Source organism: Rhinocladiella mackenziei (genome assembly GCF_000835555.1).
Source record: "Rhinocladiella mackenziei CBS 650.93 unplaced genomic scaffold supercont1.1, whole genome shotgun sequence".
Classification (NCBI taxonomy): Eukaryota; Fungi; Ascomycota; class Eurotiomycetes; order Chaetothyriales; family Herpotrichiellaceae; genus Rhinocladiella; species Rhinocladiella mackenziei.
Window position 1 is genome coordinate 4,749,692 of NW_013550604.1, and position 15,189 is coordinate 4,764,880.

General features: G+C 50.3%; 8 protein-coding genes across 8 annotated transcripts; 4 read left to right on the top strand and 4 right to left on the bottom strand.

Moving 5' to 3' along the window:
* Window positions 1-1,327: 1,327 nt before the first annotated feature.
* Window positions 1,328-2,374, top strand: Z518_01682 (uncharacterized protein; the record flags this gene model as incomplete). The annotated part of the gene is made up of 1 exon (XM_013422280.1): window positions 1,328-2,374. One exon carries the CDS (start codon window positions 1,328-1,330, stop codon window positions 2,372-2,374), a length of 1,047 nt encoding a protein of 348 aa, XP_013277734.1.
* An 832-nt stretch (window positions 2,375-3,206) lies between these two features.
* Window positions 3,207-3,623, bottom strand: Z518_01683 (uncharacterized protein; the record flags this gene model as incomplete). The annotated part of the gene is made up of 1 exon (XM_013422281.1): window positions 3,207-3,623. The coding sequence occupies one exon, from the start codon at window positions 3,621-3,623 to the stop codon at window positions 3,207-3,209; it is 417 nt and encodes a 138-aa protein (XP_013277735.1).
* A 326-nt stretch (window positions 3,624-3,949) lies between these two features.
* Window positions 3,950-4,552, top strand: Z518_01684 (uncharacterized protein; the record flags this gene model as incomplete). The annotated part of the gene is made up of 1 exon (XM_013422282.1): window positions 3,950-4,552. The coding sequence occupies one exon, from the start codon at window positions 3,950-3,952 to the stop codon at window positions 4,550-4,552; it is 603 nt and encodes a 200-aa protein (XP_013277736.1).
* A 46-nt stretch (window positions 4,553-4,598) lies between these two features.
* Window positions 4,599-6,285, bottom strand: Z518_01685 (uncharacterized protein; the record flags this gene model as incomplete). The annotated part of the gene is made up of 6 exons (XM_013422283.1): window positions 4,599-4,799; window positions 4,858-4,986; window positions 5,038-5,161; window positions 5,210-5,290; window positions 5,341-5,501; window positions 5,557-6,285. The coding sequence occupies 6 exons, from the start codon at window positions 6,283-6,285 to the stop codon at window positions 4,599-4,601; spliced, it is 1,425 nt and encodes a 474-aa protein (XP_013277737.1).
* Window positions 6,286-6,878: 593 nt separating this feature from the next.
* Window positions 6,879-9,629, top strand: Z518_01686 (uncharacterized protein; the record flags this gene model as incomplete). Its single annotated transcript, XM_013422284.1, has 1 exon — window positions 6,879-9,629. The coding sequence occupies one exon, from the start codon at window positions 6,879-6,881 to the stop codon at window positions 9,627-9,629; it is 2,751 nt and encodes a 916-aa protein (XP_013277738.1).
* Window positions 9,630-10,017: 388 nt separating this feature from the next.
* Z518_01687 (uncharacterized protein) lies at window positions 10,018-11,805 on the bottom strand (the record flags this gene model as incomplete). Its single annotated transcript, XM_013422285.1, has 1 exon — window positions 10,018-11,805. The coding sequence occupies one exon, from the start codon at window positions 11,803-11,805 to the stop codon at window positions 10,018-10,020; it is 1,788 nt and encodes a 595-aa protein (XP_013277739.1).
* Window positions 11,806-12,251: 446 nt separating this feature from the next.
* Z518_01688 (uncharacterized protein) lies at window positions 12,252-13,139 on the top strand (the record flags this gene model as incomplete). The annotated part of the gene is made up of 1 exon (XM_013422286.1): window positions 12,252-13,139. The coding sequence occupies one exon, from the start codon at window positions 12,252-12,254 to the stop codon at window positions 13,137-13,139; it is 888 nt and encodes a 295-aa protein (XP_013277740.1).
* A 55-nt stretch (window positions 13,140-13,194) lies between these two features.
* Window positions 13,195-14,352, bottom strand: Z518_01689 (uncharacterized protein; the record flags this gene model as incomplete). The annotated part of the gene is made up of 1 exon (XM_013422287.1): window positions 13,195-14,352. One exon carries the CDS (start codon window positions 14,350-14,352, stop codon window positions 13,195-13,197), a length of 1,158 nt encoding a protein of 385 aa, XP_013277741.1.
* Window positions 14,353-15,189: the final 837 nt, after the last annotated feature.

Below are 15,189 nucleotides of genomic sequence, written 5' to 3' on the forward strand. Positions count from 1 at the left end.
GGAACTAGACATGTATTTATCGCGGAGCAATTTTTACATATTGTCGATGACACCCGACCTGAGAAGGATGAGGCGGAGGAGGCAACGAATCCTAGACGAAATGTATATAATATGACATCACGGCGAAGTACAAACGCTGGATAAAGAGCGTGTGCGAGTGAGTGGAATTTCCAGCCCAGGGAGGAACGCCAGGGGCAAAAGTTCGACGTAATCGACGAGGTGGAACCGCCGGAGGCCTAAAAATGCCCTCTCGTAAGTCAGCCTTCTGGATCAAATTGCAGAGGCTTAGCAGTTGAGGGAAATTCAAAAAGGCTGGACGGGTTTGTCCAGGCACCGTCGTATGAGATACTCGATACGGAGGTTATTCATCCCAGTCAGCAGAGAGAATTTGCGGGAGCCAAATCTGTTCACCCTTTTGAGCCCCGAGAATGACGGTTTAGTCGGTGACGCTAACGACGCCCATGTGTCGGAAAGGAAAATGAAAGAGACGATTCGCCGGCGATACATGGAGTCTTGATGTTGTGGTTGGTGGGCTCCGTTAACGGCGAGGAACGTGGGCATGCGTATTGGTGGGGGACGATTCGGGACGGTCTGTTAGTTCCGTATAGACTGTAGGTGTATGATACAGAGAGAGGTCGACCTGACGCCGAGTCTGGCGGTCTGCCGACGATGACCAGGATTCGAGGATATTGGAGGAGAGACTCTCATGCGTATGCATACGAGGGAGGAAAAGGTGAACGAACGGCGATGAGCGATGGAGTGAACGGGAAGAAAAATTAAGGTCACATATGCGATAGGATGAAGTTTTCATGCATGCACTGCCACACTCGCTTTCGCAAACAAGAGGCTAGCAGAGTCGTGGCCCCAGGCGCCCGTTCGCCAGCCTAACCCTTTGGGTACTCCTTCGGTAACCACTGACACGCAATGGGCATTTCCTTCAGAAAAAGTTCGTATACCCGTAGAGTCTACATATCTCACAGTCCCGGCGACATCATCGTTACACGTTCCTTTGGTCTGCTTCCTCTTCTATTCAACCTCCTGCTTGTTCCTTCTTTCATACAAGCAACCTCCAGAAACACCTCCAAATCACCTCATCGCCGAACGATGCTCCTCTCCTCTACCCTCCTTTTCTCCTGAATTTCCCTCCTTATCACCACACAAAACTCAACCTGGAGATCTTTCTTCTTTCTTGTACCTCTGGCCGATATACATCTGTGGCACCTACACTCGACAGCCCCGTGCGGCTGCATTAAGACTGCAGCTGTTGTGTCCTCCATACCTGGACATCTTCACGACCCTAGGCCATTGACCACCAACGCCGGTCAAGATGCGCCGCAGTCTGGTTATCTTCCTCCTCATCACAGTCATTATCGTGACTCTCCTTCTCCACTCAGTCTCGACTCTTCTCTCCCTTCTCATTGAGGATGCTTCCGCAGATGCAATTCACCGATCAGAACTCCCTGCCCCCAACTCGACATTACTCGAAACGCGCCCACAATTGATCCCCAAAATCATTCACCAGACCTACATTAACGAGTCCATTCCCACCCAATGGGTCCCTGCACAGAAGTCTTGCATAGACTTGCACCCCGACTATGAGTACATATTGTGGACGGACCAAAAATCTCATGACTTTATTGCACAGGAGTATCCTTGGTTTCTGTCCACCTTTGTCGGGTATAAACACAACATACAACGTGCCGACGCCATCAGATACTTTGTCCTGTCCCATTATGGCGGAGTCTACATTGATCTTGACGATGGGTGCAAACGAAGACTCGATCCCCTGCTCTCCTACACCGCGTTTGTTCGTCGAACGGTTCCCACGGGTATCAGCAACGACGTCATGGGTGCCATCCCTCAACATCCTTTCTTCCAACGTGTCATGGAGTCTTTGCAGGGAGCCAATAGGTCATGGATACTGCCGTACATCACCATCATGGCCTCGACCGGGCCCCTCTTCCTGTCGGTCATCTGGAAAAAATGGATGGGCGAACATGCTCACCTGGACCGTGACACTTGGATTGGCCGAGTCCGAGTCCTCATGCCCGACGAGTACAACAAGCATGCCTGGAGTTTCTTTGAAACCTACAAGGGAAGCAGCTGGCACGGCAAGGACGCTAGGTTAATTTTCTGGATGGGCAAGAACTGGATGTTTCTTACTGCCCTTGGCTTCTTGCTTGCTGGTGTTGTGGGACTGAGTATCTGGTGGTTATACTCCCATCTCCTCATCATCGGAGCCAGAAGACGCACAGCTGGCAGCCCGCGCATCGGTGCGTTCAGATTCGGAGGTTCGAGAGTTCCACTTTGGCGGAAATGGAGCGGTGGAATTATGAAGCAAAGTTACGAACTGGTTGGGCAGCATGATGCATAAATGTTCATCACATATACGGCCTTGGACATATTTTAACCCTCAGGTATTGTAAATAGATCGTGCGCTTGGGGTCATCTGGAAAAAGGGGTTCGTTGGACCAAGAGGAACGATGAACATGGCTGCCTTTTTTGGAGTTTATTGCCGCATGCTATCTCAACTAGGTTTCGAGCGAAGGCGTTGAGGCGAGAAAAAAAAAAAAAGAAATTGATTAACGCCCCTACCGGACCGAGGATTGAAGCAAATCAACATTCGAGCATGCATGATGGGACTTTTTCTTCTGAGACTGGGAGGGACACGATTGGTGTTTTATCGTTTACATATGTCGGCTCTTACCAGACTAAGTCTTTGTTCTGGACTCTGTCGCATCTGTCATTTTGCGGTGGGCTAGGCAAAGACTGCGGGATACTTATGACTATTGTAATAAGATAATGTTTCTGATGTGGTACAAGACAAGATGTGTTGCGTAAGCCAGCTTTCTTTTTGAGCGCTTTTTCCACTAAAACAGACCAGTGTTTGATACAGATGAATATATCGCGCATTGTTTAAGCTCTGCTGGTCGCCCAGAAGCAAGCTGGTAGCGAAAGTAGGTATGAAGGATGTTTGCTTTTGTGGCCGCCGGTGCCATTGAAGTTTCTGAAACCCGGAGGTCGTAAATCACGTTGTCATTCGAGTTTACCTGGTCCCGGCTCTTCGGCTAGTACCATCTGGTTGAAAGCACATTAGATGTGGATGCCATGGAACGGGATATAGATCTCTCCTAGGCGAGGAGGGTTCATCGTACTTGTGCCATCAACTTCCCATTCCAATCTCCAAGTGCATATTTCTTCATTCTTCACCGGCCTTCCCTCTGTTGCTCCGCCTCCTCGCGGATCTCGCGCATCTTAGCCAGCGCCGCCTCCTGCACCTCGAGTGACTTGTACAATCTCCGATGAGCATCGTTGTATTTTCTGACGGCGTCTTCCGCGTAGACACAGCCCGCGACAATCAAGAGACTCATTTGTATGTACACTCGAAACTGCGGCGTGAGGCGCTTGCGGTAGAATCTATTGGTCTTCATCAAGAACCAATGTATAGGAACGCTGAATAGGACCATCCTAGACGATCCATCGAGAAAGCCCCAACCCGCGACACTTAATGTTCTGTCTGGGAGGGATTTGAACGGTCGATTAGTAGGTTCCCTTCTCCCCAGCCTTTTCGGAAGTGATTGGGTCGTTGGCTCGGTGGTCTCCTGTTGGGAGTCCAGTGGCATTTTAAACCAGGAAAACTTGTATCATTGGTCAAGGTAGAAATTGGAAAGGCCTGAAGGTCCGGGTGATCTTGTCCTCGCCCAGGTGAAGTCAGCACCTGTGTTAAGACAAAAGAGTGAGTGGTCGTGTGCTGCTGATTCATTGGGGTCCGACTTGAAACTCCGCAGTCCCGCCAAGGGTTCATGACGTTCAGATTCGCAGGGCAAAATTCCTCCCGCGGTGGGAAATCTCCACTCCCGAAGATGAATTAGAGACAGACCTCGACTCCAGTCAGCATCACTGTGTACACTTGCACTTCAGAGGAACAGGCAGGGCTCTCCTACACAAAATGGCGCCCAGCTCAACCCAAAATCCAAAGAAAAACCACAATCCCAAAGCCCGTAAATCTGCCACGGCAGGCCCGTCGACCTTGAAAGCCAAAACCGCTAATCGACCCCCAGCCAAACAAGTCAAGACCAAACCGGGCACACATCTTCTGACTTCAACGAATTCCAAGCTCTCAAAACGGCGACAAAAGGTCTACACGGACAAAGAACTCAACTTACCAGCACTGAACATGATCACCCCGGTTGGCGTGCAGAAGGCGCCTCGTGGCAAGAAAAAGGGCAAGATCTTCGTCGACGACCAAGAGAGTATGATGACGATCCTGGCCATGGTCAATGCCGAGAAAGAGGGTCAGATTGAGAGTAAAATGATCAAGGCAAGGCAGATGGAGGAGATCCGCGAGGCGAGAAGAAGGGAAGGAGAGAGGAAGAAGGAAAGCAAGAGGGAGGCACTGGAGAAAGTGAAGAGAGATTTGAAGAAGGGGAAAAAGAAGGATAGCAATGATGAAGAAGAGATGGGAGATGGTATTGAGTTGAGGAACGGAGACGCGGAAAGCAAGAAGTCCAAGATGAAGACGAAGACCACGAAGCGAGTGTCGTTTGCGTGAATGGACGAAATGGCAATGGCGAAAAGAAAGCGTCTACACGTCTATTCTACTCTAATCGTCTACGGCGTCGATGACCCGGCTCAGGCACCGGCAAATGCAACTTCCTCCTCATCGGCTCAAATATGGGTGTCAATGGTTCTCGTTGCTGGCGAGAGATCTCTCCTTCGTGTTGGACGCCATTGACATCGGTCTTGGGCACAGCATCCAAGTCAATCTCATGCGCCATTTTCTGGAAGAATGCCGTGGTCTGAAAAGACCAAGTGGTTAGCGGCGACAAAACAAGGACGAGAGGCAGCGGAACGTACGACTTTGGCAAACCATCTCGTGCCACCGAGCTCAAACCAACTTAGATGTCCGCCGGTGGTCGTGGTACAGAGAACGCCGAATGGTGTTTGTTGCACTTCTTCTCGCGGCAAGGCTTCGCTTGCAGTCACCTGTGCTGTCAGCTCGCGAACGTCTGCCCAAAGGATGTTTATTCCTCTCACTGGATCATCTTCTGCATGGATTGCCAGGAATGGAACCCTAATTGCAAGCAAAGAGTCCACCGAGGATGCATCACGATAGTACGCTCCTTCCGTCGGGTATCCCCATGTCGGCCCTTGCACGTATCTATATTCTTAGCGGTACTCGATCATGAAAGGGGAGTGGGAAACGCACCGGTCGAATTCGTGGAGATACTTGCCCTTCCGAACGAGGTCAACGTCGATCTTGGGGTTCATTGAGATTTGTTCAAAGTGTCTAAAATTCTGTTATCAAGGAGCCAAAAACGACATGTAAGAGCGACGTACGTCTCGAACAACATCTTCATATTTTGGCCCATGGTTTTGGAATAGGCAGTTCGGTTAAACCAAGTTCTCTGCAATGCTAGACTGCTAGCCTGGAGATCCCATGGGTTGGACAGAACCACGGCTGCTTTGAAGGCGCAATTACTGCCTTCCTCGCCAAGATACTGCGGGAAGTGAGCAAAATTGCAACTTCTGGCAAAGAGAGATGACTTTTCTTACGTTGGTCATGATATTAGCACCAAGTGAGAAGCCAATTCCAAAAAGGGGACGATTCGGAAACGTCTTCTTCAACCACTTAACGGTATGTCTTATATCCCAAGTTGCGCGTGCATTATAGAGAACGCTGGTGGTAACCTTGGTCTTAGAACACCCTCTGGATATAATGACACAGGCATCCCAACCCCCATCCTCCACTAGAGGTGCCAGGACGTGACGAAGATAGAGTTCATGAGAGCCTCCACTCAGCCCGTGAAGCATCACAAGCATCGGTCGATTATCAGGAGAGCCGATATTCTTCCATTCTTGTTCGGTGAAATAAGTAGTCCGAGGTGGTAGATTCGGGTCAGACTCTTGGTGAGGAGATGTAACGAAATCGACAGCGAATTGGCCAGTATAGGTTGGGTCATCGTTTTCGAACATTTGGCGCTTGTAGTATATGGGAACGGATTCGCGGGTCAAAACACTCCAGATCGTCTGAAGGTGACCATTGAATAGTAAAGGATTGAGGCGGCAGGGTGGAATGAAAGACTTGCACAGTTCAGCAAGTGAAGTGGTTCGACCATCTCTGGTCTTTAATATTAGGGATTGGGTCGAATGCCAGTATCTTGTTTTAGCCATGCCTATGATTCTGGCAGGAGATACTGCTATGGTAGCTAGGAGGGTAATGCCAACGACTGTGGCAAAGACGGAATGGTTCTGAAGGAAAGAAGTTATGGCATCTGGAAACATTTTGGCTCTATCGTAGAAGAACAAAAACATCTATATCCATGGAGTTGAAAGGAGAGAGGTAGTTGGTGAAGTCCGCAAAGAGGTTGGCAGTCGTTACTTAAGCTGGTATTGAAACAGATCCAGGATGACTGATGCTGATGCTTCCAATATACAAACAAGAAAATGGCCCCAATCGACTGGCGGCCTCGGTCTCTTGTCATCCGTCCCGCTTCGACGTTGAGCCTTGTAGCCGCTCTACCTTTCTTTAAGTATCCAGCTGTTCTCATATGCCATCCAGTATTGGAGGGCTCTCATGTTCCGTATTGGCCACGATTGTCAGGGAGAGGAGTCGAGAGATTATTTGCGAGGTCGACTGAGAAGAATGATGGCGCGGATATCGGTCTAGCGTGGAGAGCGGATTCTCGCTGTCGGCACGGTCAACTCGCATCAAACACGAGCCTTTGACTGTTGACAAACATCCGAGTAAGCAAAGAATTGATTGAATTCGAAATTGAAGAGTAGTGATTGATGGGAAGAGATGCTTATGCGGCGCATCTGAGGGAGAAGCGCCTGTCTGTGTGTGAGAGCGGCGACGTTTCCATCTCTCATTCATCATGGATCCAAACCAACCCTTCAATTCCAACCTCGACTATTTCTACAACAACTTCCCCCAGGCACCACCACAGCCACCGCATCAACGTCAACGTCAACATCAACCTCAGCATCATCACCAGCATCAGCAGAATATCCCTCCTCACCCCGTTCGAGAGCATGTTCAGCCTCAGACTCATCTCAATCCCCAGTCTCATCCACCAACCTACTCGCTTCCACAGTCGCCATCTCCATATCAGTCCTACCCTCCCCAACCCTATCCTCAGTCCATCCCGCAAAATTACCCTCAGTACTACTACGACCAACAGCAGTCCTATCAGCCTCCCTTCCAACAATACCCGGCTAATTCCATCTACCAACCTTCTAGTCCTGCTACTCGGCAGCTGCCTCCTGCTCCTGCTCCCGCTCCCCAGCCTCCTCAGCCTCGCGTACATGTTGTCATACCTTCTCATCCCCTACATTCTTCTCCTTCACAGCAATCTCACCAATACCACCAGTCCCAGCCCAGACCCAACTACCACCCTCAGCCTCAACCCCAGATTCAAACCTCATCCCAATCATTTGGACAGCATACCCCACAACAGCGTCCACAAAGCCATCGTCGACATCAAACTTGGTCAAATGCGGTTTTGAACGCCCAGAGCCACATGATGGCTTCAGATCATTCCCGGAAAAATCAAGAACCGCCAGTACCAACCACGGCGGCTGAGACACCACCAAAGGATCCACAACAAAGCCGACCTCGTGTACTGCAGGCCATCGGAATTAACACAAAGCCCAAGCCAACGTCTACCAAGAGTCCTGGCCACGACAACTCTCCCCAGCACCATGACGAGCCGGAGCCAGACTATCCCTCCTTCCTGTCCGTTCTCGCGGACGACTACCTTGATGCTGCGCGAAAAAATGCCACTTTGACCGACGAGTATTACAACCTAGTCGCGACGGCACTTGCTTGTCTCGAATCGGTCCTGTCCAATTTCAAACTTCCACCGCTGAGGGAGGCCCAGGTATCCCTGCGCTATGCTCAAACCCTTTACGAAGAGACTGAAAATTACGATGAAGCGGAAACAACTCTAACCAAGTCGATTGAGCTCTGTGAACGACACAAATTTGTCGATCTGAAGTACGAGATGCAGCTTCTACTGTCTAAAATCCTCTACGAGTCCAAACCTAAGGCCGCGCTCAGGGATATCCAGAGGATGATCGACGACATCGAAGCCTACCGTCATACTGTATGGCTGTACATCTTCCGTTTTCAACACGCCATGTTCTCATTAGCATCGTCTTCTCCCGGCGAGGTTCACAGCGCCACGGTCCAGATGCAAAAAATTAGCAATCTGGCCCGCCAGAATTCAGATAGTGCCCTTCTCGCTTTTGCTGCTCTGCTTGAAGCTATACTGCATCTTTCCAGTCTCAGTCATGAAGCAATCACGTCGGCCCAAACGGCATTGGCAAAGGCAAGAGCATTACAATTAAATCCAGACGTTGAGAGCAACCCCCAAATAACGATACTGATGGAGTTTATTGATCTGTCATGCAGCGTCCTAGAGTCCAACATTGTACAGACCGAAAAGAAGCGCAAAATCATGCATGAGGTCTTGTATCAGTCAATTTCAGATTCCAATTGGCGGGATGACGGCTTAATTTACATTCCCGTCTCGAAGCGGGCAATTGCCGGCATTCAGCTTCAGGGCAATGGACATGTCGTCGAGAGAAATGGCAGATACTTTCTTCCATTCTCGTGGCTGGGAAAAGAAGAAGCAGAGGCTTTGGGATTTCTTTTCAGTGCCGATAGTTCCGCATACAAAAATGGTGCTGATGGGGGCAAGGCTGAAAAGTTCGTGGACAGTGGGCTCTCGCTCGTCCGGTCTTGGAGGAAACCGACACTGGCTTCGGGCTTTCGACAATTACAAAGAGCATACATCTTTCAGAGACTGCTCGAAGCCCAGTTTCTGTTCCTCCTCATATTTATGCAGTGTTCTAAAGGTCTCTGGCAACAGGCACAGCAAACTTTGGAAGCCGTCCATGCGATTTCAGAAGATATTGGTGACGCTTTCCCGATCAACATGAAATACGGTCTGCTATATCTGAAAGGCGTCATACTGCAGGGAACCGGAAACCTCACGGCTGCTCTAGAAATATACCAATCTCCCGCTCTCGTTCTTGGAGCGCAACAGTCACCACTTTCAAACGGGTCGAAGGCATTACATCACATACCCAATTCTTACTACGCTGACTCAAATGTTATCCATAACTTCCGCATTCTTGCAAGTATGAATTCGGCCTTTATCATCCAGAATCCTCGTCACCCTCAGCACAAACAACTGTCCTCCCTCATCAGCAGTTTGGGCTCTGCCACTCAGAATTCCGGGAACAAATATATCCAAGCACACTACTCGCTGTTAATATCGGTACTCTCTACCACGACGCTGACGATCAAACAGTTTCTGAAAAGCGCCATGGAGGCTGGTAAGGCCATCGGCAGCGCCCAAACGACCGCACTCGCGCTCGTATATATGCAGGAGAAGCTTTTCAAAGGGACGGTTGATGAGCAAGCGTTAAAATGCGCCAAGGCAGCAAGTCACCAAGTGAGAAGATGGGGCGAACCCTTGTGGGCTCATGTCGCCGCTGGCTTGGAGGCAGATTCTCTGGAGATTAATGGGATGGCTAAGGAAGCACAACAAAGGAAAGCTGATGCGGAAGCGAGGTGGAATGAGCTGCCTCTCGGTGTCAAACGCTTAAAGACTGGTTGAGATGTGGGGCAGTTTTGGGAAGATACGAAAACCAGTTGCTGTATCTAGTGATGAACGTTGAAGATCAATCCCGCTTCCCTAGCCTGGCACGCGTGCCCCGTGATCATTTGAGCGTCTCTTTATCGACGTCCACCACACGCTTTTATTCTTGCTCTAGCATCATTCATCCGGATAACGTCGTGCATTCGTAGGGTATCTAACAATACATGCACGAGCTCAAGTCCATCACAACGACAAGTGGTTGAAGTCCGTTCCTGCAGAGCAAGGGTCGTAGAATCATACAGCACCGTTCTTGTTCAAGCCAAATAGAATCCCATATCTGATCCGTTGGTCCGGCATGGGAAGTCGAAAGAACACTCCCAAGAATCATGAGCCCCCCGAAAGCAGGTCAAGCACCCATACTCTCCGGAGTAGGCAGGTTATCGCCCTGCGAAGTCTTCCCTTTGCCCTCTTGTTTCTGGTTTTCTGCCTTTCCTCCAGTAACAATCTCACTCCATACGCTCTCATCAATAGGCGACTCACTACGGCGGATGTCCTTGGTCGTGGTTTTCCTAAGACTGATTTGGAGTTTGTCCAGGAGCGAAGTGTTAGACTGTTCGTCGATGGTCCCATCTGTTTGCTCGTATTCAGGGGGGTCGGTCTCAAAGCGTGGAGGACTCCTGGAAGTTGAAAAATTCTGAGGTTCACTTGGCTGACCGCCACTTGGAGCAGGGCTGGGTTCTTGTTGTTGTTGTTGAAGGCTCTTTTGCGTCTTTTGATCGACCGTCTCATCAACAACACCGGGCGCTTGTCGTTTCCCTGTCTGCCACTCTCGAATAAGCCGAGATACATCGACTTGCCATTTGAGTTCTTCTAATTTCTGCTCCAGAGACTTAACAATCTCCATTTGTTGCAGCTGCCATTCTCGTAGAGCCTGTCCCCCCTGTCGAGGTGCATTGTTCTCGAACTCTGGAACCTGCAACAGATTATGTGGCTGTGCGAGGGCTTTCAACCGGCAATCGTCCACAAGCACAGTGTTGCTCTGATCCCACTTTCGACCGGGTTCAGCCTTAGATTGGATGGATTTGTCGCGCCAAATCTTAAGCAAATTTTTGTAGACCTGAACTTTGTTGTAATACTGCTCCTGGGACAGATCCAACTTATCTCGGCCCCATACAGCAGCCATCTTGGCCCGTTGTGTAGGGTGGATAAGGTTGTTGACCATGCCAGTGGCATTTTCTGGTCTGGTGGATGAATACACCATCACCACGTGGTTTTCAAACAAGTAGTCGAGGAGTTGTCTAACACCAGGTCGGATTTTGAACATTTTAGGATCCGTGCGACCATTTGGTCTGACAAGAAGAGTACCGTTCAGATCGAGGATTACTAAAAGCTTCTGTGGGCTTTCTCTGCAAGCTGTTGGGAGTTCCGCCTTTCTCTTGTAGTCGGGGCTTGCCTCTGGTGGAGGCGGTGAGGCGACTTCACGAGGAGTTGCTGAACGAAAACGTCGACCCCTAGCATGGTGAATTGGCAGATTCGGGATTTGCACAGAGCCCGTCGGCACACGCGGAGCCTCCGTGGATGGAAGAGCGGCATCTGGTGAGGCCGGGGCAGAGTACGGCGCGATTTGGTCTGGTCGTCTCTGCCGAAGATTGTATCGCGGCCCGGGTGGGTGAGGGGCCATTTGCGACGAATTTGGTGCCTGTTGAACAATCCGCCTCTTCCGTGGGCCATCTGAAACTCTGTATGACTTGTCAACTCGATATGTGGAATATCGAGCGAAATTATGAACTGACCTTGGAAATTGATTGGCCGCAAATTGTGAATGTGAGGTTTGGAATTGACGCACGTTCGCATTCAGGCCTTGAACTTGAGGCTGATACCCTTGCTGAGGTTGACCTTTGCCAATCGTGAGCACAGTCGCCGGAGAGCAGGCTTGTATGCCGGTCGTCATCTGGAGATTCACGGAATCATTTTTGTATGATCTCCACGAGTCCACTGCTTTGTATATGTTAATTCTGTTTCGGTCCAGATATTCATAGTAATCACCTTGCTGAGGTTGTGAGGGTTGATCAGATATGCAGTGGCCAGCGATTGTCATTCCTTGATTGTTTTGTGGAGGTTCATTCCCGCCAGGACCTCCAGCCTCAGCTGGTCCTCCGCGTGGTATACGTGCCGCTTGCTTAGCTCGAGCCATAGTCGGCTGGATGGAGGAGGAGAACAGTGCTCGAGGTCTGAAGAGAGCTATCGGGAGGACATAGTGCTGGGATTGCCACTGGGAGAGGTGTTAGTGGTGAAATTGAAGACAAAAAGGGTGAAGGCGAGGTAGACTTGTGGCGGCAAACTGCAGCAAAGACGAAGACCTAAAACAGAGCAATGTCTGAGAACGAACCCCTCCAGCTTATGATGCGCAGACACTGCAGGCTCTCCCAAAGGAAGTACGGTAACAAAATTTTCTTCCACGACAAAGCAAGAATCTTCCAAGTACTCCAATACGAAGAAATGAAAAACAAAAGCTTGCTTTAAGATTTCGCAGCCACTTCTTACTGAAACCGGTTTAGAGTGTGGAGGTTCAATTTGACTTACCTCTTTTTCGAAAAAGTTGTTTCATATACCCTACATGACCTTCGAGGCGCACAGAGGATGGCTTCAACACGTTTCATGGAACGGCCCGTCCGACTAAGGCATGAATACGATGAGGATGACGCTGATCTAGAATCTTCAGATCAAGAAACCCGCGACGATGAGCAATCGCAGAGCAGCGAGTCCAATCAAAGCCACTCAGACCCGGAAGAAGGACTGTCGTTTAATGACATTAGCTTCGGCGCATTGGCAAAGGCGCAAGAAACGTTCAATCTGAAGCGACGAAAGCGAAAATTAGCAGACGTGATTGAAGAATCGAAACCAAACAACGGGAAGGAAGATGAGGAAGAACATTCGGATATCGGGCGATGGCCCAAGGAGGCTCGAATTGACACTCCGAAACGAACGTCGAAGCATGCTCCCACAGTTGAGTCAGCTCGAAAGCCAGTCTCGCGTAAACGCATCATCTTCGAACCGTCACCGGCTGTGAAAGCTCGAGATCCTCGATTCGATCCGACGGTCATGTCAGCGAATCGAGACAGGAATGCCTCAGAGAAGGCGAATAAGAACTACTCTTTCTTAACCACATATCAAGCTGCAGAGATTCTAGACCTCAAATCGCAGATCCAAAAGGCCCAAGATCCGGACGTGGTCGCTAATTTGAAACGGCAAGTTATGTCGATGGAATCTAAGATTCGAAATGCAGAGGCTCGACAACGTGAGAATGAAATACGAAAGAAACACAAGGAGCAAGAGAAGGAATCGCTACGGACGGGGAAAAAGTCACGCCCCTATTACTTGAAAGACGCCGAAGTCAGGAAATTGGCGAACGAGGTGAGGCTGCAGGCTATGGGTACACGGGCGCGTGACAAGGCGGAGAAGAGACGAAGGAAGAGAGAAAAGGGCAAAGAAGCCAAGTTGATGCCTAGAGTGAGACGAGAAAGATGAAACCTAGAGCGAGATGGATTCTGCCCGAGAACGTTTGTTTCAAGCTCTCAACAAGTCATGGCCTCATCTCCATATCTACGACCAACTTCCCACCCACGCCACGGTGGTAATCTTGAACCAATTCGTTCAGGTTTTCCAGTGGATATGTCCTAATCTTTGCCCTAACACCGTTCTTTGCCGCGAAGTCCACCATCGCCTGCAGTTGGTGATTACGCCCGGTCAAGACCCCTAGAAGTTTGATATGTCGAAACACCAGATCACCGGGCTTGAATCGCCACCCGTCCTTGGGGAAGCTCACGGTAACGCAGGTACCGTGGTTCTTGATTACGGCCATGCCGAAATCGAAAGCTGCTTGCGACTCGGGCAGGATAATGGAAGAGTCGCATCCCTTTTCGCCCTCACGACCTGGTACTGCTTCGCCGAAGATGCGCTTCTTCACAGCCTCGACAGTGTCCTGCAGGGCGTCTACGACAGTGACGTTGCGTCCATCATCTCCTAAAGATGCAACCACATCTCTCAGCATCCCCATCGCAGGCGTCGTGTCAATTGCCACAACTTTCCACCCTAACTTGGCCGCGAACTGTACACCCAGATGGCCTAAGCCGCCTCCCGCGCCCATTATTGCGATAGACTTACCCTTGCCAATTTCCCTCGACGAAGCAGACATATCCACGCCCGCGGTTTCAAGGGCATTCCAAACCGTAACACCCGCGCACATGAGCGGCGCAATATCCACGGCCTTCATCTTCATGGATCCGGATTCCCCCTCCGGCGCACGCGCCACCTGGCGGACATCCACGATGCAGAACTCCTGGAACCCGCCATCGCGACTCAATCCCAGGTTCCCTGCACGGGGACACCAGACTCCATACCCTTCCTCATCACCTCCATTTTCAGTACATTCGGCGCATTCACCGCAGCACCTGAACGCACGGCCAGGCACACCGACGAGCTGACCACTAGTTAACCCCTTCGATTTTGCAACTAGCTCGGCTTCTGGACCCATGGCTTCCACAACGCCGGCGAATTCATGTGACCCGACGCGCGGGAGAGTTTGCATCATGGCACCCGAGGCGAAGACCGCGTCTGTATGGCAGTACGAGGCTGCGAGGACGCGGATGAGAAGTTCATAGCCCTGCGGTGCTGGCGGGCTAGGAAAGTCCGTTCGCAACGTGTACGGCTCGTTGAAGGCCGTGAGGACTTGAGCACGCATAGTGGATGGGATGATAGGTCTGTTGATGAGTTTCTGGTCGTAGGTATACTTGTAAGTTGTGGATGTGACGGGGTTGAGTCTGTTGGAGACAAGGGTTCTCCTCTCAGTCGCGATGAATCCCAATGATCCAAATCCAGCTCGTCCACTGACAAATGGTTTTAGCCTGTTGACTTGTGTCAGGACCTGGGAAGGAGCCCAAGACCCGTGGGCTCGAATAGATCCTCCAAATAAACCTATCTTGGCCTTCTCCTTACACTCTTCTTGCTTCGCTTTGCTTTTGGCCCCTTCCAAGCAGATTCACTCCAGCCGGCCTTGATATAATGATCTCGAAACCAGTCCACGTCTCGCTCTGTTTCCATGTAATATTTCTGGCCCAATGGATGTAAGAGACGTACCGCTCGACGACGGACCTCATGTCAAGGACGTGGGGCAAGCGGAGATAGAATGATTTCTTCACTGGGGAGCGCTAATGAAACGAGAGAATTTACTGTAAGTCAAGAATGGCTGATCAAATGACTTGAGCGACGGTGATAGGTATATTTGTTGGAGAAAGGACAGTCAGCCTCGCAGGCCAAGGTGGGGAGGAACTTCTCCAAATTGGAGAATATCGAAACTGGGGGGATAGGACATTGGATAAGGCTGAGTTTACTGTCCCAGTCCAAATGGTGCAAATTCCCTCAACTCTAGTGACCCAACGCATTTTTCTTTTTCTCCTACTCTACTTAAGTCCCTTGAACTGACTATCGAGAAAGAATCGATACATAGTCATCGAGCGGACAGAAGAGAGGGGGGTGCCCTGTTCCACCTCCAGACACCCATCGCCCGTCACCCAAGTCA